This window comes from Eriocheir sinensis, chromosome 17 (assembly GCF_024679095.1).
Source record: "Eriocheir sinensis breed Jianghai 21 chromosome 17, ASM2467909v1, whole genome shotgun sequence".
Taxonomy (NCBI): domain Eukaryota; kingdom Metazoa; phylum Arthropoda; class Malacostraca; order Decapoda; family Varunidae; genus Eriocheir; species Eriocheir sinensis.
This window is the reverse complement of record NC_066525.1, coordinates 11,464,185-11,489,607: the sequence shown is the minus strand read 5'-3', so window position 1 is coordinate 11,489,607 and position 25,423 is coordinate 11,464,185. Positions and strand designations below refer to the sequence as shown.

Sequence of the window (25,423 nt, the reverse complement as noted above, 5' to 3'; positions counted from 1 at the left end):
GAAAAACCTAACCTTTTAAGTATGCATTTAAGTGCCACCCTTACCATAGTGTATTGGATTTGGATATCGAGGCGAATAGATACCTTGCTGATCAAGCGAACTTCTATTTTTATGAAGGTGACGCTCAGCCATGTGATCTCTCCCAGGCAGAGTCATAAAGGTTAGGACGTTGTCTCTCTCTCTCTCTCTCTCTCTCTCTCTCTCTCTCTCTCTCTCTCTCTCTCTCTCTCTCTCTCTCTCTCTCTCTCTCTCTCTCTCTCTCTCTCTCTCTCTCTCTCTCTCTCTTTTGTTCCTAATTTTTAGAAAATGTCATATGGTGAAAATCAATATAGAAGGCAATATGTTACTGTATACTGTAAGAAATTAATACTGTGCTTACATCACGTTGCATATTTCATTCAGTATTATCCTAAGGTAGTAAGTAGAATCAATGGCTTACATAGTCTATCGGAAAGTCTACATTTAAAGTTTGCCTATGATGTTTTACCAGCACCATGGTACAGCAGGAGAACAGATCATCCTAAAGTCATCTAGACAGCGAGCGAGAGTCCCCCTGTAATGGCTGCTAGGTGTGTTCGGAGCGTCCCTGCAGCGTTTTAGTCGGCGACTAGGCGTGAAGCGCTGCCGACGGGCGTATGAGGCTCCTGGGGGTGGTGGGATTAAAAGGGACGCACGAAATGTCCTGCCTTCCTTTTTCCCATTTACACCAAGAAGTTTCTTCTTCTTTTACTCAATTCAGAAGGCTGAGGTAATTTCTCCTCCTTCTCTCCGGTCTTGGCTGTGTGCGACGAGTTCTTTCTTTCTATAGAATTGAGATCTTTAAAGACTGGCAGTCCGCGGGATTAAAGAGTAGAAGCAGAGTGGCTCGCTGGCCGTGCTTCAGGTAATGGCTACGTGTTTCATCTTTCACTGTTTTCGGGAGAAGAACCGAGTAACACTTATATATTGTGTGTGTGGCTATATATATATATATATATATATATATATATATATATATATATATATATATATATATATATATATATATATATATATATATATATATATATATATATATATATATATAAACACTTATATATAACGGGCTGGGGCCGAGTACCATCCAGGCTTCTCACAAGCCTACCGGCGCAATAGGCGGAGACGTAAAAAAAATATATATATATATATATATATATATATATATATATATATATATCTATATATATATATATATATATATATATATATATATATATATATATATATATATATATATATATATATATATATATATATATATATATATATATTTATATATATATATATATATATATATATATATATATATATATATATATATTTTTTTAACACACACACACACACACACACACACACACACACACACACACACACGGAGGCGGTGGCTGAGTGGTTAGCCGCGTCCGGGACCATACGGGTTCGCGCCCCGCCCGGTGCCGCAAACTGGGATTTTTCAATCACCGCCGAGTGGTCTAAGACTACCCACATGCTGTCCAGAAGGTCATCTATCAACATGGACTTTAGATTCTCTCTCTAAAAGAGAGGGTCATTGATGAGCTCCGGGGGGAAGGGGGCTGCATGAGTCATGCAAGATGGTGCCACTATAAACATATGTCTGTGCCACAACGTGCTGGGACCTATCGGCGCCATAGGCGAAAACGTAAACACACACACACACACACACACACACACACACACACACACACACACACACACACACACACACACACACACACACACACACACACACACACACAGACGCAAACTGTCCGACACGCCATGATGTATCTGCTTTAGAGAAGGAAGACTGGATAGTCTAGAAAAAAAAAGCAGAAAACAAGCAAAGTTAATATCCCTTGTTTGATCAGCTCAACTAAGTTCAAGGGATATTCACATTACTCAGCTGCTTAACAATGTTCCCGCTTTTTCAGAGTTGCGTATGAAAGCAAAAAAAGTTTAAAAAATCACATCATACGAATTCAAATGTCATTTCATGTTTCTCCTATCGCCGGGAGCTTGAATATGTCTTTGTGCAATCTGGAATGCGGTGACGTATGTAATGAATATATGCTGGGCAGTCTCGTGTTTCCCTTTCACCTTAGAAATGTCAGGTAATTTCCAGGTGGCGGTGCAAGTAAAATGTATGTCCCCTTGTGACCTTTTGCGGAAGTGTGAGTGACGGTAGCGTGAGAGCGGCGTATAGTGTGTCATTAATTGGTGGACTTAAAACGTGTGTCATTTCTTTTTTCACTGAGGAAGAGATGCAGGATGTATCTAAGGCGTGGAGGATTTACACTAACGCCTAATGAGGAACACTAAATTAATACTGTCAGCTTTTCCACCTTGATAGATATTACTGAAATATTCATAGATATTTTTATTTTTTTTTATTTTTAGTTTCGTCATTGACTTTTTCTCGTATACTCCTTGCTACTGTTTCCGTGTGTTGGCAACTTGCACGTGTTTGCTGCCGCTACTGCTCCCCCTTGGTCTGCCACACGTTCACAACATCGCACGTTTGTATTGAAAAATGTGGCGTCGATGCTCATTGTCTTGCGGCGTCTTCCAACGAGAGGCAGTAATTAATCGATTTCCCATATTGTTTTCCTATACTCAGCACCCCAGACCTGTCTCGGAGCCGCGTGTATGTGTCTTGCCTCCCCCTTCTTTGTACTCTCAGAAAATGTCCATCAAAATTATTATTGTTCCCTTTTTTTATTTAGACGCTTTTCACCGTTCAACATCAGTGTGAGCGGTTATCTTACCTTACTTTAGAAGTTATGTCTAGCGGAGTGGTGCTGTATCTGCGTGGCAGTTTAAATAGTCATCGTTTATCCATCTTGAAATTGACCAACTGTTTACCTTGCTTAGCCTGCACAGCTGCCCATCTCGTTCCGAATGTATAGTCTACTCGCAACCAGTCTCTTGTTCCTTTTAAGTCTGTCTTTCCAGCTAGACGATGACCTAGATAACAGAACACTAACTTTTTTTTTCTTTTGGATCTCTTTCACAAAACTCTTACACCACTACGATGACCTAGTGAACACTAACTTTTTTTTTCTTTTGCATCTCTTTCACAAAACTCTTACACCACTACACCCACGACCTGCTCATATCGTCATTTGGTTACCCCTGCAGACCCTGACATTACTCGTGGGGACGGTGTGTACTCCCGCTACGCTCCCCCGCTGGACGGCCCCGCTCGCTACGCTGTCGAACTGTCTGTTGATGCTGGGAGAGCCGTGCTTGCCCTGGCCCAGACCCACACCAGGGACCACGACGTGCGCCACCACCGACACGCCTACACCAAAGAGGTAAGTGTGGGTGGGTGGGTGGATGGGTGGGTGTGTGAGTGTCTGGGGGAGGGCGCCGAACGTAAGCGCCATTTTCCTCCAAGCAATATGCACATCTATTACTCTCAGCTACTTAAAATTTCAAAGTCCATTTCGCAGAAGCACGCCCTGACTGAACTTCATTTGGCCCAGAATATCCGAGAATGTAGTAATAGTAATAGGAACCACCTCGACCCCTCGGGTAATATTCATAAAGCAATCCTAATGGTCATAGAGCATTTACTTGTTTCTTCGTCTATGCCTTTCATAAATTCAGTGCAATTACCATCTTGCCCTTTTCTTTCTCTTTTTCTATTGGTTGGATTTAAAGAGAACTGCTCGTAAATTTTATATCTATTTATCTATCCTGACGTCTTCCCTTCCGTTTTCACACCATCAGTTGGTCTAAACCTCGTTCCACCCACTCCGCCTCCCATTAGGTTGTCGCTAGGAAAATAAGGGATCCCAACTTTTTATCTGCCTTGCCATCTTGAGTTCTGGAGACTGTACACTTTCTTTTCCCATTCCCATTGCTTCCCTTCAGTACTAATTAGAAACTTATACTTGTCAGGTCGTCTCGAGTTCCTACAATCATAAACGTTCTATTTCGTTTATCTTGATTCCCTTCAGTTGGCTCTAGAGCCAAAGATACACGCGGCCGTAAGGAGACTCCAAGAGGACATACGCCCTACACATGGCAGCTCCTGAAGTTGTGATGTTCACCAAATTTCCTTCCCATCCTTAAATACTTCTAACCTCCGTTTAAATCATTCAATTGTGTTTGCCCCAACTACATACTTACTCAGTTTGTTCCGCTCACCTACCACCATGCTTGTGAACCAGTTCTTTTCTATTGCCTCCCTGAACTTGACTTTCCAACGTATATCCGCTACTGCGTGTTTTCACATCATATCATAATATAAGTACTTCATCTAAATCGTGAGTTCGTGAGATTGTACACTATCCTTCCCCTCCCCTTTCTTCTCTGTAGCTCGCCTTTGGGACGTACGACGAAGAAGTGTTGTGCTGTGGAAGCGTCGTGCCATACGCCCACACCCGCGAGTCGCCGCCTTTCACCCGTCAGGTGACGGGGCCGACGCTGGACATACGCCAGGAACATGTGCTCAACCGAGACTTAATCAAGCCGGCCAAGTAAGTACCTGTATTGTGGAGGGTCATTTTTACAGATGGAAATGGTGAATGGCAAAGTAAAGAATCCTTTTTTTCTGAATGATAACCTTAGTTCAGGATGGTGAGCTATATTATTAAGAGGAGAACTATTCTATGGAAAGAACTGAGCCTGTGCAAGGGATTGGTGGAGCCAAAACACGATATGAAGAAAATTAACTTTTGTGTCACAAAAACTATAAGCATCAAGAAATGAGCAGATGGAAATTTTCCACTCAGTTAAAGTTGCGAATGTTTACCATGCTGGAAGATAATACTTTTTTTATCACCGTATCGAAGAGTCCAGGATAGTAAGGATGATAAGACAATTGGATATACGAGTCAACAAAAAGATGAGGAGTATTCTGCTTTGCCGTGTTTATGCCATCGGATAAGTGAATGATATACAGAGTGAGCTAATTATCGGAGCCAGTGTGTACACAAGGGAGAGAGTTAGACGGTTCCGTCTCGGAAGCAAGTTATATATGCACACGCTGGCGCGTGCCGGCAGCCCCTCCTGCACGGTGCGGGTGGCGCTCTGTGAGGAAGTGTCTCGGCAAGTATTCATTTACATAGAGAATTAATACAGTTGCAGGATGAAATGAAGTGAATAAGTAATGCCAAGTACATCCGTAGCACATGTCATGCGTATGAACATACAATTCAATTCTATGGAAAAATCATATAAGGTATACCACAAAGGGAAGTGATAAGAGAATTAAGGCTGTTGTTGGATAGAGATAAAACAATTAATTATAACTACTCGTGAGTGTATATATATATATATATATATATATATATATATATATATATATATATATAGATATATTTATATATATATATATATATATATATTATTATTTTTTTTTTTTTTTTTTTACGTGTTCCCCTATAGCCCCGGTAGGATTTCTTCAGCGGCCTGGTGGTCGGCCCAAGCCCATCATTGCACAGGCAATTTATATAGTGGCGCCATTTATGCTTGGCTCATACTGCCCCCGGAACTTATTCTTGATTCACTTGGACGGTTTCTTCTAGAGTTCGGGTTGATGGATGGTCTTCAGGACAGCATGTGGGTAGTCTTAGGCCACTCGGCAGTGGCTTAAAATCCCAGGTAGTAGCGGGCGGATTCGAACACGCGTCATCCAGCACACGTTGAATGCAGGGCCCGCACGCTAACCACTCAGCCACAGCCTACCCATATATATATATATATATATATATATATATATATATATATATATATATATATATATATATATATATATATATATATATATATATATAAGTACTCCAGAAATACTGCTCAGACACTTGTTGCTGTATGGTTAGTGTTTGAGGTTGAAGCACCGAGCATAAACCTGAAGGCCGTTGTAGCCATGCTGACGTCCTCCTTTATCCGTGCCCCGCAGAATCATGGACCTGGTGACCTGGGTGAATCACTCGAGCGGCCGCGTGGTGCTGGAGTGGACGGCCGTGGGTGACGACAGAGACTGGGGCCGCGCCAGGTCCTATGAGGGTTTCGTGGCGCCCAGCAAGTCCCAGGCAGCCACGAAGTGTACTGGGGAGAAAATCCGCGGGCTGCCCACCCCGGCAGCAGCCACCCACAAGGAGAAAGTTGCCGTGGCCCTCATCGTGCACGAGAAGGTGAGTGTTAGGACTGACGGGGACATTGAAGTTCAAAATGATTTTGTTTGTTTTCATTTTTATGAAGAGTTACTCCCCTGCCGTTACGTCATTGAGTTATTTGAATGGTTAACGTCATCATATTTTTTATGAAGCTCCTTCTTCTCTTCCTCCTTTAATCATCATGATTATAATCATCGTGTGATCATCCTTCTCCTCTTCCTTATCCTAATCCTCCTCCTTCTACTCCTCCTCCTCCTCTTCCTCCTCCTCCTCCTTCTTTTCCTCATCTTTCCTCTCATCCTCCTTCTCATCGTCATCGTCATTGACATTTATTGTCATATATATGACGCCATTCATCGACATCATCATCATCATCATCATCAGCCGCAGCAGCAGCCGTACCTTCGTGCCTTGAAACAACCGCAGCAACAACCAATTCTCGTTTAGCTCCACGACACGTTGGCAGGTCACGAGTGTTGCTCCCGTCGGCTGCCGTGTGAGCATATCCATTTGTACGGTGATGGTGTGCCGGCTGTCCGTCACCAGCATCCCTATTATCATAGACAGCAATCACCATTTCACCTTAGGATATGAGCCCCTCCCAACTTTGTTTACCCATTCCTGTTGCCGTTTTTGCCCATTTTATGTTATTTAGTTACTCGAGTTGCAAAACCTAGATTACACACCGCCTAACGCCAAAGTGTAATAAACCAGCAGCGAACACACTTTAAATCCACCATCTAATGTTCCATACACTTAATCTACGAAGTGCTAATGTAGTCACTGAGATGTAAGTAACCATCGTTACTAAAGGTTGCTCGTAGAGAAGAAAGTTAGGTTAAATATATGATGCTTCCTTTTAATAATTTACCGACATGCAGTGACGATCGTGATAGGTTGAGACGAGGAGGTGGTTCGTTTAGTATGGTGTAATTCATACTGGTAAGGTGCAGTCATGCGAAGATGGATTCGTATACGTTATTATCGTTTACTTATATTATACAGTGGGGAGAGAGACATATGTACTATATAGTATAGTACAAATTCAGTTTTGAAGACCATCCATTGATACACATAGAGAATAGTATCAGCAATAATATTTTATATTACTACTCTCATCACATTTGTATCCACCAAAAATACATCCACCGATAAAAATATAGAAAAATTAAAACCATTTAATGGTATACAATATAATTTTCATTTATGAAATGTATATAGCTTATGTAAAAATGTACATAAAAAGTATGTATAAAAACATCGATGTTGAGTTACATTCAACATTCTAATTTCCCTCGCTCGGCCAACCCGTATCCAGTATTGCGCCCGTAAGCAGAACTTCCAGTGAAGGGGTTAACACCTTGGCGTGTGAAAAGAAAGATTTCCCAACCATTTTGTTTAGGCCCACACACAATATAACATCAATCAAATGTAAATGCTTTCCCATCATCCCAAACAACCCTCATCAACCCAATTATTTTCAGAACTCACCCACTCCACTTGTTTCCCTACTGTGTTTTCCTCTCCACACCATTGTCTTCCTTACTTTGGAGATCTCTTCCTTTGCACACCTTATTCTGTATCCTTGCATCTCACTGTCGTATCACGGTTTACAATTTTTCCACTGCATTCCTTTCGCTACGTTCATACACATCTCAAACACCCCCTGACCTAATTTATCAATAGCCATCTCCCCTTTCCTTATGCTCCATACCGTCAGTGGCATTTTCCTTCTTATTATCACTACCCTCAGCCCTTTTCCTAACTTCCTTTCACTACAGTCTATATTTTATTCATGCCTCTCCGTATACTAGATTAACACACCCTCCCAAACATCCCAGTCAGTTAATTTTCAAACAACCTCATTCATTTCTTAGACTCTCCACTCCGTCACTGTCTTGTCTCCTCCTACAGAAGGTGCTGTGGGTGTGCATGCGGGCAGTGGACAGGCTGGGAAACAAAGGCCCACCGAGCAACCCCGCCGCCCTGTGGCTGCCTCGTCCACCCTCCACTGACCAGGTCACCATCAGGGCGCGAGGACCAGGTGAGGGCTGAGGTCACGATGTTGCCGCTGGGAGGGGAACACGTGGAGTAATGGAAGTAAAAATGAAAGTGAATGTGCAGGCAAAGTAGTGGTAATTGCACTGTTAATGGGAACGTTCGCGGTCCGTGCAGTGGTGATGGTTATGATGGAGTTAGCGTGCATGATGACTAAGTGGTATTCATTAAATCCCATTACTGGTGGAGTTCTCCAATCCAGCCCTACATTATGACGGGACTATGTGCAGACAGGAGGTAACCGGCACGTTGTTTCGGTAAAAATGCAAATGTACAATTCATAGAAGAATTTTTACAATATTCTTTAAGACATTTTTACTGTTAAGGAGAAACTAGGAGCTGCACAAATATAAAGAATGCCCGCTTCATGCTGGCTCTATAGAAGAAAAAAAAAAACTATTAGATTAGAGTCAGGAAATCTATGAGAAATGTTAAAGAAAACCTATGAAAAATGTTAAAGAAAATCTCAGTCTTCCTACGGCCGTAAAACATTTGAAGGGCAGGTAGCCACACAGCAGAAAGGTGTTGGGAACATGCCAGTGTTCACTTTCTCAACCGACTCGATATGCCGAATTCTGTCGAATAGACAACTTTTCTGACATCAATCCCATCACACTTCCGGGAATAACTGCAAATATTTTTAACCTTATATAACTGATTTTGTGAAAAGAAATATTTTGCCCACGATCATACTTTAACGTAAAGGAATAAACCATTTCAGGAGATTACCTTTCTGAAAGTCAATAATGACTTTGAACTATCAAAAGTGACGTCTGCTGACTGTCAGTTCCAGTTGACTAAAAGCTCTGAGAAGTCTGTTTGTGTGTGTTTGTGTGTGTGTGTGTGTGTGTGTGTGTGTGTGTGTGTGTGTGTGTGTGTGTGTGTGTGTGTGTGTGTGTGTGTGTGTGTGTGTGTGTGTGTGTGTGTGTGTGTGTGTGTGTGTGTGTGTGTGTGTGTGTGTGTGTGTGTGTGTGTGTGCGTGCGTGCGTGCGTGCGTGCGTTTGTGTGTGTGTGTGTGTATGTGTGTGTGTGTGTGTGTGTGTGTGTGTGTGTGTGTGTCTTTTGATATGTTGTGACATTCTCTCCGCAGGTCTAGGCGGCTACGGCTCGGACGCCGGCATGGTGGGAAGCGAGAAGGCAGCCGTGATCAGTGGCTGTGTGGGCGGGCTTCTCTTGGTAGTGTTTCTTGTGGCCACGTACTGCTTCTGTCTGCCCTCCAGTCTTAAACGACGACTGAACAGACGCCGTCAGGCGCCGGAGGACGCTGAAAAAGCCGCCACCAGCATGGTCAATGGCGGAAGCGTTGTGGTGAAGTCGACATCCCGCGGCAGTGTTCTAGTGAATCCAGATCCCGAGCCTTCCCACAAGGACACGACTGACCTGACGGGGACGCCTCCAGAAAAAAGAAATCTCCCGAGCAGGTCTCCTGAGCCACAACTTCTTTGCGAATCGATGCGAATTGAGCAAGTGTCTCCATCTTCCCCCTCTCGACAAAATGGAGATGGAGAGGACCTCCAAGGAATCAGAGGGCTGTCCATGTCCATTCCTGATGTGACCAAGGTGGAACGAACCTCCCGGATGGTAGACGACAAGCCCAGTCTCCCACAAGTCCCCGCCCCACAGTTCTATACTCTTGGTCGTCATACTCGTGCCACCAACCGAAGTCCTCTCCGCGGCCCCAATGGCCACATCTACGACCCCAGCGAACTGAGTCCCTACGAGCAGCAGCAGCAGCAGCAGCAGCAACAGCAGCATATTAGGTACTCGGTGGGCGCTACGCAGTACTTCGGCGTCGTCCGTCCACATCAAAAGTCGGCGTCGCAAGAAACCTATAGCGACGACGATGCTCACTTCTCTGACCAGCTGTTGTGTGACGACCGGGGCGCTTCGCCACCACCCCCGGCCCCTGCTGACCACACGCACACATACAACATGCACAGGCACTCTGCTGCTCTGTTATAGGATGTCTTTCTGTGAAATATTTCCCAATCACCATACACTAAGACTGGAGGTGCTCAGTGTTAAGAATTGGACGATTTGTGTACACATTTGGTGGAAGATACACTTAAAAAAGCTTTGTTGGTGACGTCACTGCAATAGACTTATTAGGTGTGGAATCTTTCAATGCTGAAGTGTTTTAATTCGGTATATGTGTATCATGACACCAGAGGCGAGGAACCACTTACGGTAGACATTTGTCATGTCATAAGAAAATGTCCTTCGTCAGTTGATTCGCCAAGTGTACGTTACAATGAGATGCTGTGGATGCGCTGAAGTGATATTTGCTCAAGCTGGCGGAGGCTGCCGCTCAGTCACCTGTGCAAGTGGGCTATTCATCCCTAACGTATAGATATATAATTTTGGTGAAGATCATGATTTAACAGTTTTTTTGTGGCAAATTTTTAGTGATATATTATTGTATTAAATTCTTATCCGAAATTAGTGTCACCTAAATAACAATCTTGTCGATATTATTTGCTGGTACTTTTTGTTCATTATTTTCTATAGTTCTACCATTAGACGGCGAAAAACATTTGTTATATTATTTTTAATTAGCGTAAGTCAGCCCGATATCCACTAGCATCCTCTATACTTTCTCCTCCTTGCTTCTTGTCTCAGTTTTCCTTTTCCGCTCCGCCAACAACTTTAAATTTAGTCCATCAACACATGGTTTACTTGATTGTTACTTAGAAGTGGATTCTACTGTTGAGTTACTTGCTGATACACTTATATTATCAGTCAAAAAAATTTGCGACAAGAATGTTTTGTACACTCTTATTGCGGATGGTAATATCACTGCACATCATCTTCCACTTCCCCAAACCTTCATCTTGGCACTGGTTAAGTGATAAATGTTCAAAGGAAAAGTAGCATGAAATGAAAAGAAATGTGTTTCTTGCAGAGGTGGAAGAAGATAATGCAAGAATGGTTTAGCTGTGGAGAAGCTGATACATGTGCAGGTGTATATAATAATGAGGGTAAAGCAAAGGCTGAGGGTGGCCCAGTATAAAATGTATGTATAATTAAGCTTATATTACCGGGCGATGATGTACCACTACTGTTAGTAGAGGCCGGTATGTGGCCTCACGGCAGTCCACTCCCACAATCACCGTCATCCAGGAAGGCAGGAAAGGAAACCTAAGATTTATATTAAATTGCTAAGAACAGTTAAGAAGTGGTTTCTTGAGCATCTCATGATACTCTGCACAAAGTATATTCCTATAACAGTTATGCGGACATATCAGTGTTATACATACATATCAGTAACCTTAGCTGTTCAGTGTAGCATATATTTCCGTTGACTGTGTCATTGTCGTCTTAGTTGTAATTGTTTACGTTGAGCATCACTGCAGACAGAGGCGGGGGTCCGCTGGCCAGGTGGCGTGGCCCGCGGCAGGTCAGGGCACGGGGATGATCTTGGTAGTATTTATTGTACTTGTAGTTTAATGAAAGATCTTTTTACACTCGAATTTGTACACCTGTGATGTAGATTATTCGGTGTTGTGCCGGCCCGCAGGGGTGCCTAGTGGCGCTGTCTGCCGGACGTCGGGTGTGGCGTAGTTTTAAGGACTCACTCCTGCAGTGGATACATTCAAAAGTCTCATATATTATTGAGATGGAACCTAGTTCATTACTGACCTTTTCCTTTGACTGTGGCTATATATATACATATATATATATATATATATATATATATATATATATATATATATATATATATATATATATATATATATATATATATATATATATATATATATATATATATATATATATATATATATATATATATATATATATATATATATATAAATATATATATATATATAGAGAGAGAGAGAGAGAGAGAGAGAGAGAGAGAGAGAGAGAGAGTTTTTGTGTGCTGTCTCTCTTTGTGTGTGTGTGTGTGTGTGTGTGTGTGTGTGTGTGTGTGTGTGTGTGTGTGTGTGTGTGTATAGTATATATATATATATATATATATATATATATATATATATATATATATATATATATATATATATATATATATATATATATATATATATATATATATATATATATATATATATATATATATATATATATATATATATATATATATGGAACTCATTGCTTTTCGAAAATTTATTCAGTGTCATTTCTCAGTACAAGAAATTATCTTATGTCAAACGAATTAGTTTAGTTCACACTAACGCAAAAATTATAAAAATACTGTTAAGTACAACGCAGCCTGTGCCAAAAGATACGCTTTGGCGTGCCATTGTGCTGCTGAGTGTGCTGGAGTGCGTTTGTGCGTTCATGCTTCGGTAAGTCTGTATGTGTGTGTGTGTGTGTGTTTGTGTGTATGTGTGTGTGTGTGTGAGCATATATATATATATATATATATATATATATATATATATATATATATATATATATATATATATATATATATATATATATATATATATATATATATATATATATATATATATATATATATATATATATATATATATATATATATATATATATATATATATATATATATATATATATATATATATATATATATATATATATATATATATATATATATATATATATATATATATATATATATATATATATATATATATATATATATATATATATGTAATGTGTGTCATTACATATTATTTAATATTTTCTGCCTATAGTTTGCTATAAGCATAATCTGGATTCAGAAGGATGGACATTGATTATATTGTGGTTTGTACAGTACGCGGCGGTACCACAAGTTAGGGAGTTCCCCGACATGCCCTTCACACAACACTTTTGTACATATTTGCATACATATATATATTTTTTGTTCAAGCCCAGACATCGACAATCGGTGAAGGCCAAAAGTCAGCGTGGCGTGGTAGTGTGTGTCTCATTGTGTTACACCCGTGTATCATACCACAACCGTAGCTGAGTAGCTGTGTCAGGCAAATAGTTGTTAATCTGTGCTTCTTGCTTAGCTTTTCTATCTGGACTTGAGGAGGATAACGAGCAGCGCCTCGCGGCCTGAGTCAGCAGACGTCGCTTGGCTCGGATGCGCGGTGGGTGACGTGGCGGCTCACCAGATTCTGGGGACACTCCCCAGACACTGAAGGTCGTGACTTGAAATAATAACAGTACTTTTATACATATATATTTATTTACTTTCTTTAATGGTACTGATTCATTCAAGATTTATACGGCAGTCAATTATGCCTGGGGTGAATATTTTCTTCCTGGGATATCGTTTTGCATTATATACTTAGAATATGAAATCTTTGTATAACTTTATAATGGTTCCACTGTATTGATGATTATTTTACTGAACAGTCAATAATTGCATGGGAGGGTTGGTTTACCGTGTTACTCAGCGAGGCTGGGCGGCCTTCAGAGTGATCACGTGCGGTACTGAATGGGGGGGGGGGGGGGGTAAGTATACCCTGGTGGTTCGACTCCGCTCGGCGAGACAGCAAACAGAGACGAGCGGTGGGCCAAGTGGCCGGTCTCATTATTACCTTAGCGAGCCGAGGTCTCCCACGGGACGGAGTGTATACTTCTTTTCGTTCATCTCAGTCATAGGATACTACTAGGAATTGAATATTTCATCATTATAACCCCTATGGGAGTTGAAATCTTTAGCTTTAACTAGGCAACTTTAGTTGAGTGATTCAGAACATAGAAAAGTGTGTCGACTTCCAAGGTGATGTGCCTTCTCCTGTCCGCCTTGCACCAGGACTCAAGAACTCACCTCTGCTTTCTTGTCAACATGGACTAAAGATATGCTGCGCAGAACTGTCATAAATAAGGAAAAAAAATGTGTGTGCTATTCTGTTCTTAAATAAATGTACTAGTCTGACTGCTTCCCTTTTATTTGTTTCCTCTGTAAAAGTTGTGAAGGTACAATAATTTACTCTTTAGACCGCTGTTTATATATATATATATATATATATATATATATATATATATATATATATATATATATATATATATATATATATATATATATATATATATATATTTTTTTTTGGGGGGATATACCCCAATGGAGGAAGGCGGTGCATGCCGCGCATATATTTATATTTAAGACATCATATGAGTTTGCTGTACTCTTCTCACCATTGTGACTACTACAAATACTGCAACTACTACTACTACTACTACTACTACTACTAATAATAATAATAATAATAATAATAATAATAATAATAAAAACAATTGTAAGAATATGAAAATGAGTAGAATAAGGAAAAAAAAAAACGAGAACGAAAGAGGAGAAGGAAAGAAAATGAAGAGCCACAAGATGAATAGGAAAGCGTGGCTAGGCTAGGGAGGGGATTGACTAAGAGGAAAAGAATGAAAAGAAAAAGAAGAAGAAGAAGAAGAAGAATGATAATAATAATAACCACAAGATACAGTAATTATAGTGACTTCACAGCTGAGCTCGAATATAACCTATGTGTCACGTTACCACAGCAACTGGGCTGGAGCAAGAATGGGAAGGGGCGGAGGGGCGAACGAGGGGCTCCCCAGACCTAGACCCAGACCCCAGACCGAGGGCAGTGTTCCGTTTGCCTGTGGCGGGAGTGGTGTGTTGTTGTTTATCTGAGAACCTGAACTTATCTTGTGTGTTTACAAGGGACGATTGACTGATCAGTGTGTGGATCCTTCTGTCACCATGTCCAAGTCTCCCCTGTACGCAACCGGGACGTCATCAGTGTGTCAACGTGATAGTACGGTAAGTAAACAGTTGATGATATGATTGGGGCACGTCACGCCTACCTGTGCGTGTGTGTGTGTGTGTGTGTGTGTGTGTGTGTGTGTGTTCGTTGTTTGGTGCTCAAGTATTATTACAACTTTGTGGCCCGTTATCTACCGCGTACAGTAAGTGGACATATGATGGGATTATCAGGCTACAGGCAAGGTCGCTACATGCTTGCCTCAGTTTGTGCGTGTGTGTGTGTGTGTGTGGAGGTCGTCTCCCATTTTGTTTGGCATGTCGGCGGGTAATCTATGTTACTCACCTAAACTCATATAGCTTCTGCACTGCGAAGGATACATTTTTTGTTCGTTATTTTATGATCGTGAAAGGAGTGATCGACCGTTCTTGTAGGATTGTGTGTGTTTCACATATTCATTTTAGTGTTTTCACGAGGGTCTTCTTTGCGGAGAATTATATACGGATACACCCTATTTCGTCACCAGTCCGGTTCGTCACTTACCCGGTTCTCCACCAAAAAAAAACATTTGGTCACCAAACCACTCCAATTCGTCACCAATGTGAAATCCATTTCGTCACCACAAATTTCAACAGGGTGATTTTATCATTCAATGCTGAAGCTGATGAAAGTCAATGAGACAGTGATATTCTTTTCAACAGAGTGATTTTCTCATTCAACGCTGAATTTGTTGAAAAGTAAATGAGACATTGCCATTCTTTTCAACAGGGTGATTTTCTCATTCAACGCTGAATCTGATGAAACAGTCAATGAGACAGTGCCATTCTTTTCGATTAACTCGATCACTTAATCGAAAGCATTGATAGTTCTCACAATGGCAAGCCAAATATTTACCTCAGGATGGCATACAGTGGAGGAGCTTACCCTTTTTTATAGTCCCCCCCCCCCCCCCCATCTCTCTCACATCGAGCCAACCTCGCCCCAACTCACATGATTGTTTGGGAAAACGAACGTGGTCGGCCTGGCAGCGATTTCTTAAGTATAACCCACCCCTCCCATTCTCTCTCTCTCTCTCTCTCTCTCTCTCTCTCTCTCTCTCTCTGATTGTTATTTAATTTTCAAAGTATCTATACAACTGTATCATCGAGCGAAGTGTTGGCTCGGTGTGGCGTGGGCAGGGCTGCAAAACAAACTAAGGAAACTAATCCCGTTACCGTGGATCAGCATGCGACGCGACGCCTTAATGCAGATTTACCGATAGTAACGTGCCTGGCGGGGCGACGGTTAAGGGTCCCAGGGGCGAGGATGGAACGCGACCTGCATCTTGCCTGAGTAAGGATGAAAATATACTTTTACATTTGTAGAGAGGAAACAGATCTGGTAAATTAGGATACAACCATCCCTATGCTATTCAAATTATTTATGAGAGAGTTAACCAGCTTCTTCGGTCATTCATATCTTTTGTTGGTACGGTTTAACACTTAACAGCTTTTCTTCGTCTATATTTCCTCCGCCTACGACTGGACCTCTTTCAAGAGTGGAGTAACAAGACGACACCAATCTAAACTGACCCTCTCTTTTGGCCACTCGTTCTGTCTTTTTCTAGAACAGCGCGTGGAAGACTTTTTTTTTTGTGTGTGTGTGTGTTCCGTTGTTGCTCTTCAGCGGTTTTCATTGTTGTAGAAGAATCTAGCAATCCATATCAATCTATATATTTATTCAACTATCTGTCAATATCTTCACGTATATATTATGTAAAGTGTGTGTGTGTGTGTGTGTGTGTGTGTGTGTGTGTGTGAGAGAGAGAGAGAGAGAGAGAGAGAGAGAGAGAGAGAGAGAGAGAGAGAGAGAGAGAGAATGATTTTTTCATCTCGATACCTGCTCCTTGGTACTGAGATAAGCCTGTGACGTATATTAAGCCCAAAGGGGAAAAAGCAAGGCTAAAAATATGGCACCAGAGGAGTGCAGCGAGATATTACCTCCGTGCCGCAAACATTAATCATCCCACACACCGCACTCCACAGGCATCCCTCACCTGAGCCTTCGGAACTCACCAGGGTCTGATCATGTTCCGAGCTCGCGATCTCCAGCCAGTACCCTCCCTGAAGGATCCTCGGAGCTCAGGTGTATTTGGGGGGTGGAAAGGGGCGGGCTTCGTGTGTCGGCAGCTGGGTTTTTTTTTGTTTATTTGTTTTTTACGTTTTTGTCTATAGCGCCTGTAGGCTATCTTCATAGGGCCTGATGGTCGGCCCCAGCCCGTTGTGGCACAGGCACAACGGGCTGGGGCCGACCATCAGGCATTGGCTTATGCTGCCCCCAGGAGCTCATCTTTGTTCCTAGAATCTTAGAGTCCGGGTTGATAAGTGGTCTTCTGGACGGCGATGACTGAAAAATCCCAGCTTGTGGCACCGTGGCAAACCGGCGTCGTCCTGAACGCGGCGCCGTCACGTTACCCGCTCAGCCACAGCCTCTCCATTTTGTGTGTGTGTGTGTGTGTGTGTGTGTGTGTGTGTGTGTGTAATGGAAGGTATGAATACACACACACACACACACACACACACACACACGGGTGGACGTACTGTGTGTTATGATAATTTGGTGCTTGCTCGCTCTCCTATGGTCTAATGAGTGAGCAGGGGAGAAGCCCATTGTTAAAATTTAATAATATTCCCTGCCTACTACAATACTATAGAGGTGAATGGTGAGCCTACCTGGTTATTGGAATATATTTAGTAAAAGTGAGATACATGCTGCATTACCTTCTGTCTCCTCTTGTCTGCTATAGCCGTGGAGCGAAACATTAATTAATTAAGGAAATAGGCGGAACAGATGAAGGTGTGCTGTGTTGCCATTGTCAGCACCTCCCCTCACACGTCCTTTGGCGATATGCAGCAACAGTGAATACTTTACCGCCCATATACTACGATACAATTATTGCACACAAATTACTGCATTAGAAAGAGCGGAATGAGAGTTTAGAAACATAACTTTCCTAGATATCTTTGCAGCATCCTAATTTAATATATACATATTGTTTTATTAATTTGTTTTTAGTTCGACTGAATGTTTTGAGCCCACGTTCATTGGGAAAATGAACAATAACCATAGTATGTTGACTCTGACAAATGGGAAGGGATTGGTGTTATTAATGTGCAGATATCTCGTTCCCTACTGAATCAACTGTTCTTTTGTTGTCATATATCTTTTCTATTAACGTTTAAATCTCCTAGAAAACTATAGGAAAGAGTGTAGAGGTCAAAATCAGGGTGAAAATTGTCATGAAATGTGTGTACTAACCCGTGCGGGCGTGGGTGGGAGAGTAGTCAACAGCGTTCCGCGGCAGCCAAAACCCGAGGCTCACCACAGCTAAAATCCTATATGAGTGTTCACGCTTTTACTTACAGGATAGCTTCACCCCCCTCAATCCCCTTTAGGGTCACCAAAAACAGGTTGATGTATAATATTTATATAACCTCATAACGGGGAACTCCACCCCGCTAAATAGTCAGCCAAGATGAAACTTTCATTGTTTAGTTTTCCCACCCATATTGTTGTCCTGTCATACAATCAAGAAGAAGAATTAATAAAATCATTTGATTTCAATCTTGATTTATATCAGTGATTTAAATCAACTTAATTTGAATCATACAACCCTGACACACACACACACACACACACACACACACACACACACACACACACACACACACACACACACACACATTAACACGCACGCACAAACACACACGCTCTCAAGTATGCACACATGCGCGCAAGTACGCCCGCACGCGCGAGGGCGCACACACGCATACACACGCGCGCGAACACACACACACACACACACACACACACACACACACACACACACACACACACACACACACACACACACACACATTCAGTCGTCGTTCTGAACCCATCAAAAGACGTAAATATTACATTGTAACAATATTTTTAGCGTGCGGTATGATAAAGTGGCAAATAACCACATCAGAAACTTATTGCCACTTCAGTAAAAGGCATCTTAAGATACGAGTGTTGGCACTGGTAAATACTAACAGACCCGCGGATAATTTGTAGGTTGTGCTGAGTGAAGAGAATGCACCAGCTCCCGAGGCCCCGCGATGAGTAAAGGAAGAGTGGCAGTGACAGGGAAAGCCACTTAAGCCTGAGTGGCATGGCTTTCAAGGTGTTCCCCTGCTCTTTAGCACTTTTGTCCTGTGTGGGATGGACTGTGGTGGTGTGTATTGTCATGCAAGAATGTTTGTTTTGTGACAGATTCCATGAAATGAGGGTCCATGGCATGCTCCACCATAGATACGGTGTTGTGTTGGTGTCCGCCTACTCTGGCTCGTTCCCCGTCCTGTTTGTTAAGCGGTACAGCATTGCCAGCCGTTCCCAATCTATGTTGTCTCCCACGTTTTTTTTTTTTTTCTTTTTCAGGGAAATATAATCAAGAAGGAAAAATAGCGTATTATTTTCAAGTTGTTTAAATGAAATGAAGGCGTGGTGGTGACATGCTCAGAATTTTTAAAGCTTGTTTTGAAATGTGATAACCTAAACCCCTACAGGAAATTACAAATATGATGACCTGCACCTCTTGTATATCAGTAAATGTGGCTGCACAGTATAGTAATTTGTTGCGTATCTTCTGAAAAAATAGAGGCAAGGTGATCTTATACATATGACAAGTATCTGTTAATAGATCATGGCTGGAGTGATGCTAATGAGGAATGTAATCATATCATATGATTTATCTTCTGCTTCCACAGATTTCATTCCTGATTTCTCGCCAGGTGCGGGGAATAATCTCCATTCAGTACTGCATGATCTACGCATTTCATCTCTGAAACGTGCCTTTTTAATAAGAAAAACTCCTCAGATTTTGTTGGCATCATGGACGACACTAGGATAGCGTGTACCGGCAGTCTTTGTTAGTACACACTGGGTGCTGTGCATGCGCAGATCACGGGGAGACAAACTAGGATATGCGGAGACCTTACGGCGCCACAACGGAACACAAAGCAAAAAAACTATCTAATCTTGTTTTCTTATACGATATCTTATACATAAAAAGGAATAAGCCAAAGGTAAATAATATTAAATTGCAACGAAAACATATCATTATGATGAGTAGTAAATTGTAAACTAATGTAATTTGTTTGAATATTACATTTGTATCCTTCGTTAAAGAATATCTATTGCGTTCATTTTGATTTCATAATATATACTGAAACAAATATCACGATTTTGTTTTCTTGGTGTGCAGGACCTTCAACGGCTCAGGTAAATGGATATCCAATTATCAAAAAAAAATAAATGTTAATGACACCTGACACATTCAGACATGAATCTGGCGAGAAAGATACGGTCACCCCCCCACCTCCCCACCCCACTCAGCCTCATGGTGTCCCACTTTGCCTCGGCGATAACAAAACACGCACATGGCACTTTTTTTAAGCAATAGCGACGGGCAACATATCACGCTCGCATGCAGCATTTCTTTCCGCCTCGGCAAATGCGACGCCAGACTAACAGGCGAGTCTGATGCTCTTGTTCCGCGTCGCGTCTCCAGGAGCGCGAGGAGGATGCGGGTATTTGTCACTCCTGGGGATGAAGAAGAACAAGAAGAAAACAAAGGAAATATACGATTCTCGTGTCTGTTTTTCTTTTGTTAGAATAACTAGGAGTGAGAAGGCGGAAGAGAGAGAAGTTGAAACAGTAAAAGAGGAGGAAGGAGAGTAGAAGGAAGAGGTAGTGAAAAAAGGAAGGAGAGGAAGAGAAGGAAGAGGAGGAAATGGAGAATGGGAGAGAAACACAGTAGACAAAAGTAGAAAAATAAAGTTAGATAAAGAGAAGCTACAGGAAGACAAGGAAGAAAGTTAGAGGAGGGGGAGCAGGAAGGGACGTGTAGCCACCAAGTTTTGGGGTCATATTGGCAAAACACACTTCAAGGGGGCCCTATAACCGGTTTTTTTTTTTTTTTTTTTTTTTTTTTTGTGTGTGTGTGTGTGTGTGTGTGTGTGTGTGTGTGTGTGTGTGTGTGTGTGTGTGTGTGTGAAAAAATAAAGTTTGACAAACCTGCTACGTTTTTTTCACAGACTTTTCTCGTCAGTGTAGCAAGCTTTTTACTTAATATCGTAGAAAATGTTAACCGTGTTCAACGATACCCTCCCGTACGGTTCCCAGTCCAGGATATCGGACGCGATATTTGTCGAAAGGCAAATACATAAGGTCGCCAGCAGCAAAGAATACCAGCGTGGAACGTTCTAGCACCAGGCCTGACAGCAATTACGGGGGTGGCGCCTCCTGATACCCTCGCCCTTGAGCGATTAATGTCTGTCAACAGGGGGGGAGTGCCCGTTCTGCAACGCGTGTTTTCTCAAAATTCTAAAAGTTACAGTTCATACTGCATAGACTCCTTAACAACTGGATCAATGCGATGAATTATGAACCATTTGAAAGAGTAATTAAGGTTTGCAGATTTTTCTTTGCCAAAAGAACTTTTTTGAAATATTTTTTAGCGAAAGGTTTCCATTTTTATTCAGAAAACATAAGAGATATTCACATTCTGCCTGGACATTTGGTTTGCCTAAATATAACGTGTAATTAACTCTTTTTAATTGAGCATATAAAAAAGCAAAGATAAAATAATTGGGAAAAATGCAAATCCCCCCGAAACAAAATCTTGAAATATTTTATGAAATTTGCTATAAGGCTTTTACACCTATAAACCAATAAATTGATGAATAAAGTAAAGAAACTCAATTTTACGATATAGATACGTGTTATATAGATACGTGTTATAAGGAATTTTACGATATAGATACGTGTTATATGGCACAACAGGTTAGCCGATCATAGCTTTGGTATTTTTTCCTTGATGCTCTGCTTTACTCTCGTTTTGCTTATCACACGTATGCGCACGCACGCACACCCAACACACACACACACACACACACACACACACACACACACACACACACCTGCAAATACTTTATTTCCTCCTAAATCTTGTTCACTCCATCAGCGTCAGTAGTAAACAAACGCTAAGATGAGTGTGAGAAGGAAGGAAAGGAGAGAAGGTACATGAGGAGGAAAAGGAGGAGGAGGAGGGAAAAAAAGAGGAAGTGAGCAGGAAAGGGGAAACAGATGGGGGATATAGAAGGAAATTTACAATGGGAAAAGAGGGTGAGAAGGAAAAGGAAAGACGGTGAATAGAAAGTGAATGTGGAGAGAGAAGGAAGACGAAGAAGAACATAAAGAGGGGAGATAGAGGGTAACATAAAAATAAATGAAAGAGTAAATATAAGAAGAATATGAACTAAAAAAAAAAGATAGAAGAAAAGGGGAAAGACGAAGAAGAAAGAATAGCATCAGTAATAATGTGAAGTAGAAGGGGGAAGAGGGAAGCAGGAAAAAAAGGAGACACCAAAAAAAACAAGAAGAGAGAGAGAGAGAGAGAGAGAGAGAGAGAGAGAGAGAGAGAGAGAGAGAGAGTGAGTCCTTAAATCCCTCTAGCTGCGACTTAGCGAACACCACTGGTCTCGTCGCTCTCTCCCCACCCCCTTGTAACTGTTCCACCCCGTCACCATCCGGCTCTACCCCTGTCTTTTCTCTCCTCCTCCACCCGGCGTGAAAGGAAGTAGCATTGTCACGAGCCCTTTCATTCCTTCGGCAGCATTTTCTTGCCACCGTCGAGAGATGAATGGCCGCAGCTGAAGAAAATGGAAAGGAGACCGAGGGAAAACAAATGAAGAGCAGAAAGAGAATTTGGAAATCAACTGGACGGGGTGAATTCTTTACTTTTTTTCTACCTTCTCTTTTCTCTGCAATGATAGGAAGGTATGTGATTTAGAAGGGCTAATACATGAGTGGATGATATTTAAGGAGCATTTTTCTTAAAGGTGTTTATATTGGCGTGCAAGACCTCCCCTAATGCTGTCTGAGGACGGTGTGAATGGGTGCAAGACGCCAATATTATTATTACAATTATTATTACCATATAATTATTTATTTATTATTTGTCATTGTTATAATTATTTTATTGTTATTGATATAATAACAGTTACTATTACGATTAATAATGATAATAATAATAATAATAATAATAATAATAATTAATGATAATAATAATAATAATAATAATAATAATAATAATAATAATAATAGTAATGATAATAACAACAATGATAATAATAATAATAATAATAATAATAATAATAATAATAATAATAATAATAATAATAATAATAGTAATGCTGTTGCTGTTGTTACTACTTTCTTACTGCAATTACTATTTTTACTGCTGTTACTTATACTACAACTACTGCTGCTGCTGCTGTTACTGCTGCTGCTGCTGTTACTGCTATAACGATTATACTACTATATACGACTACTATACTATGCTATACCAAGCTATAACTGTTATTTACGACTGCTACTACCATAAATTCGACCATTACTCCTACTTTTTTTTTCGTCATTGTGTCCCAAGTCATACTCAAGAACAGCACAAATATTTCATTCGCTTGTATTACTTGTTTGTATTGCCATATGATTACCATTTTCTTTATAAATATTTACTGCATTTTTTTCTATCATTAACTATTATATTCATAATACTGAGTGTCAGTGGAACTTTCGACCTCCCATTCATTTGCTTTGTCTTTTTTTATCGAATCATTGATCAATACTTTTTTTTTTTACGGATGATGCGTTGTCTAACTATTGTTGATGGATTGCTGATAATTGATGTGGGAGTGATAATTTTTTCTCCACGCACAATTACCCGGTATGGTGATGGATGTAGTTTTTAAAACGCGGTGTCTGTCGATTGTGAATAATAATGGTGTTTAATAATGCACATTTTCCAAGTAATTGTAATGGTAAAGGTGTAATTGCGGACTTACTCTAAGGCTTCTCGTTTCCTTGCTGCTCATCTCAGTCACATTATCCCTTGAACCTGTGACGGGAAATAACTCAGTACTCCGGGACACAAAGCCAGCGTAACCGTGTCACCAATGTTTACCTTCTCTAGGGTTCCACATAATTAATTAACACATAATTAATTAAGGCGACCACCCAGAAAATGGACGATAAACAGCTGGGAGGGCTGCGTGCTTACTGTCCTGGATGGGATTCGAACCCATGCTCGTGGATTCGCAGCTATGCGTACTTATCACTCCACCACGAATGCAGAATAATTGTAGCGAGGCATTTTACTATGACTAATTCGTAACTATAATTAGGAAACATGCATTTGTTATTGCATTAGGAACTGAACTGTTCAAAGTGCTTCAATTACCGTAGAGCATGACGTGGCTCATTCGTGGTTATGCTGCCACAGATGAAGTAGTACATTTCTTTTTATATATTTTTCTTTATCTTAATATCTTTGGAGACTTTTTATTAATTACGCAGTGCTTTGCTCCTGTGAACACATAAACATTTGTACTTTATAATAAGCGCCATTTCCTATTCTCAGCAATACTTAGTTGAATAATATCTGCATTTTCAAGAATGTAACAGGGAAACCTTACCAAGGCATTATTTTTTATCATATTTGCTGTCATAAATTCAGCTTTTGTTCATGATCACTTTACTAGTTTTTAAAGACCATGAGAGGCATATCTTCTGTTTGGAAAATTTGTGAAAAAACGGACACTAGAATGAACACAAGTATATTCACTGCAATGATACGAGAGAGAGAGAGAGAGAGAGAGAGAGAATAATCCAATGTGTAAACTACAACAATTAATCAAGTAATATTTGTACTCTTACAGTCTAATGACAATGATAAGGGTTGTTGTAGATATACCTATATAGTGAGGCCTTTTATTCCTGGTACAAACAAGTCCTGGGCGAGGCTGGAAAATCAGATACGAGCAGCCAATGAACCGGCACGAATTGGCCTCATAAAAAAATCATGCAACGGTGTGGTGGCTGATGCTGCGGCTTTTTCCCGGAGATCAGAATAAAAAAATTACGCATACATGAGTTTTAGTTGATTTTTTAATGCGTGTTCTGTTGTCAAGTTAAATGTGACGCTTGCTGATCTCTCATTATACTTAGCGTTTATTTTTGCGAAGTTATTTCCTGATATTTCCTCACGTCACTTTTGCTTTTTAATTTGGCGGGCCCGTTATATTGAGCAAAGGTGGTGTTAGGATCGGCAATGACTGTGGTAATGATAGTGATGGTAGGCTTGGCAGTGGGTGATGTCGGGGTTGGGGGTAGCCTGGGACGTAGCTGTGGTGGTGGTGGTGGTGGTGGTGGTAGTGGTTCGGCAATTGCTGTGGGGGTGGTAGTGGTTTGGCAGTGGCTATGGTGGTTGTGGTGGTTTGGCTGTGGCTGTAGTGGTGGTGACGGTTGGAGCGTCAATATCGGTGGTGGTAGTTTTGTTAGACGCTGCAGGGGTTGTGGTGGTGGTGGTGGCGGTGGGCGTGGCACAGGTTGTTGTGGTTGTGGTAGTGGTGGTGGTGGTGGTGATTTCTGTAGGTGTAATGGTGGCGGTGGGCGTGGCATAGGTTGTTGTGGTTGTGG

The 25,423-nt window shown here is 41.1% G+C and overlaps 2 protein-coding genes across 3 annotated transcripts in view; both read left to right on the top strand.

Moving 5' to 3' along the window:
* The window catches only part of LOC126999950 (calcium-activated chloride channel regulator 2-like), a 154,937-nt gene extending 143,078 nt beyond the window's left edge, over positions 1–11,859 (top strand). For both annotated transcript variants that reach the window (XM_050863135.1, XM_050863137.1), the window contains 5 exons: positions 3,157–3,332; positions 4,342–4,502; positions 5,927–6,161; positions 8,058–8,187; positions 9,292–11,859. In XM_050863135.1, coding sequence (XP_050719092.1) covers positions 3,157–3,332; positions 4,342–4,502; positions 5,927–6,161; positions 8,058–8,187; positions 9,292–10,163 — 1,574 coding nt within the window. In that variant the 3' untranslated portion in view covers positions 10,164–11,859. The remainder of the gene's footprint in view (positions 1–3,156; positions 3,333–4,341; positions 4,503–5,926; positions 6,162–8,057; positions 8,188–9,291) is intronic.
* A 2,928-nt stretch (positions 11,860–14,787) lies between these two features.
* Positions 14,788–25,423, top strand: part of LOC126999949 (fatty acid hydroxylase domain-containing protein 2-like) — a 23,795-nt gene continuing 13,159 nt past the window's right edge. The window contains exon 1 of the mRNA XM_050863132.1: positions 14,788–14,937. The gene's annotated coding sequence lies outside the window, so the exon portion shown is untranslated. The remainder of the gene's footprint in view (positions 14,938–25,423) is intronic.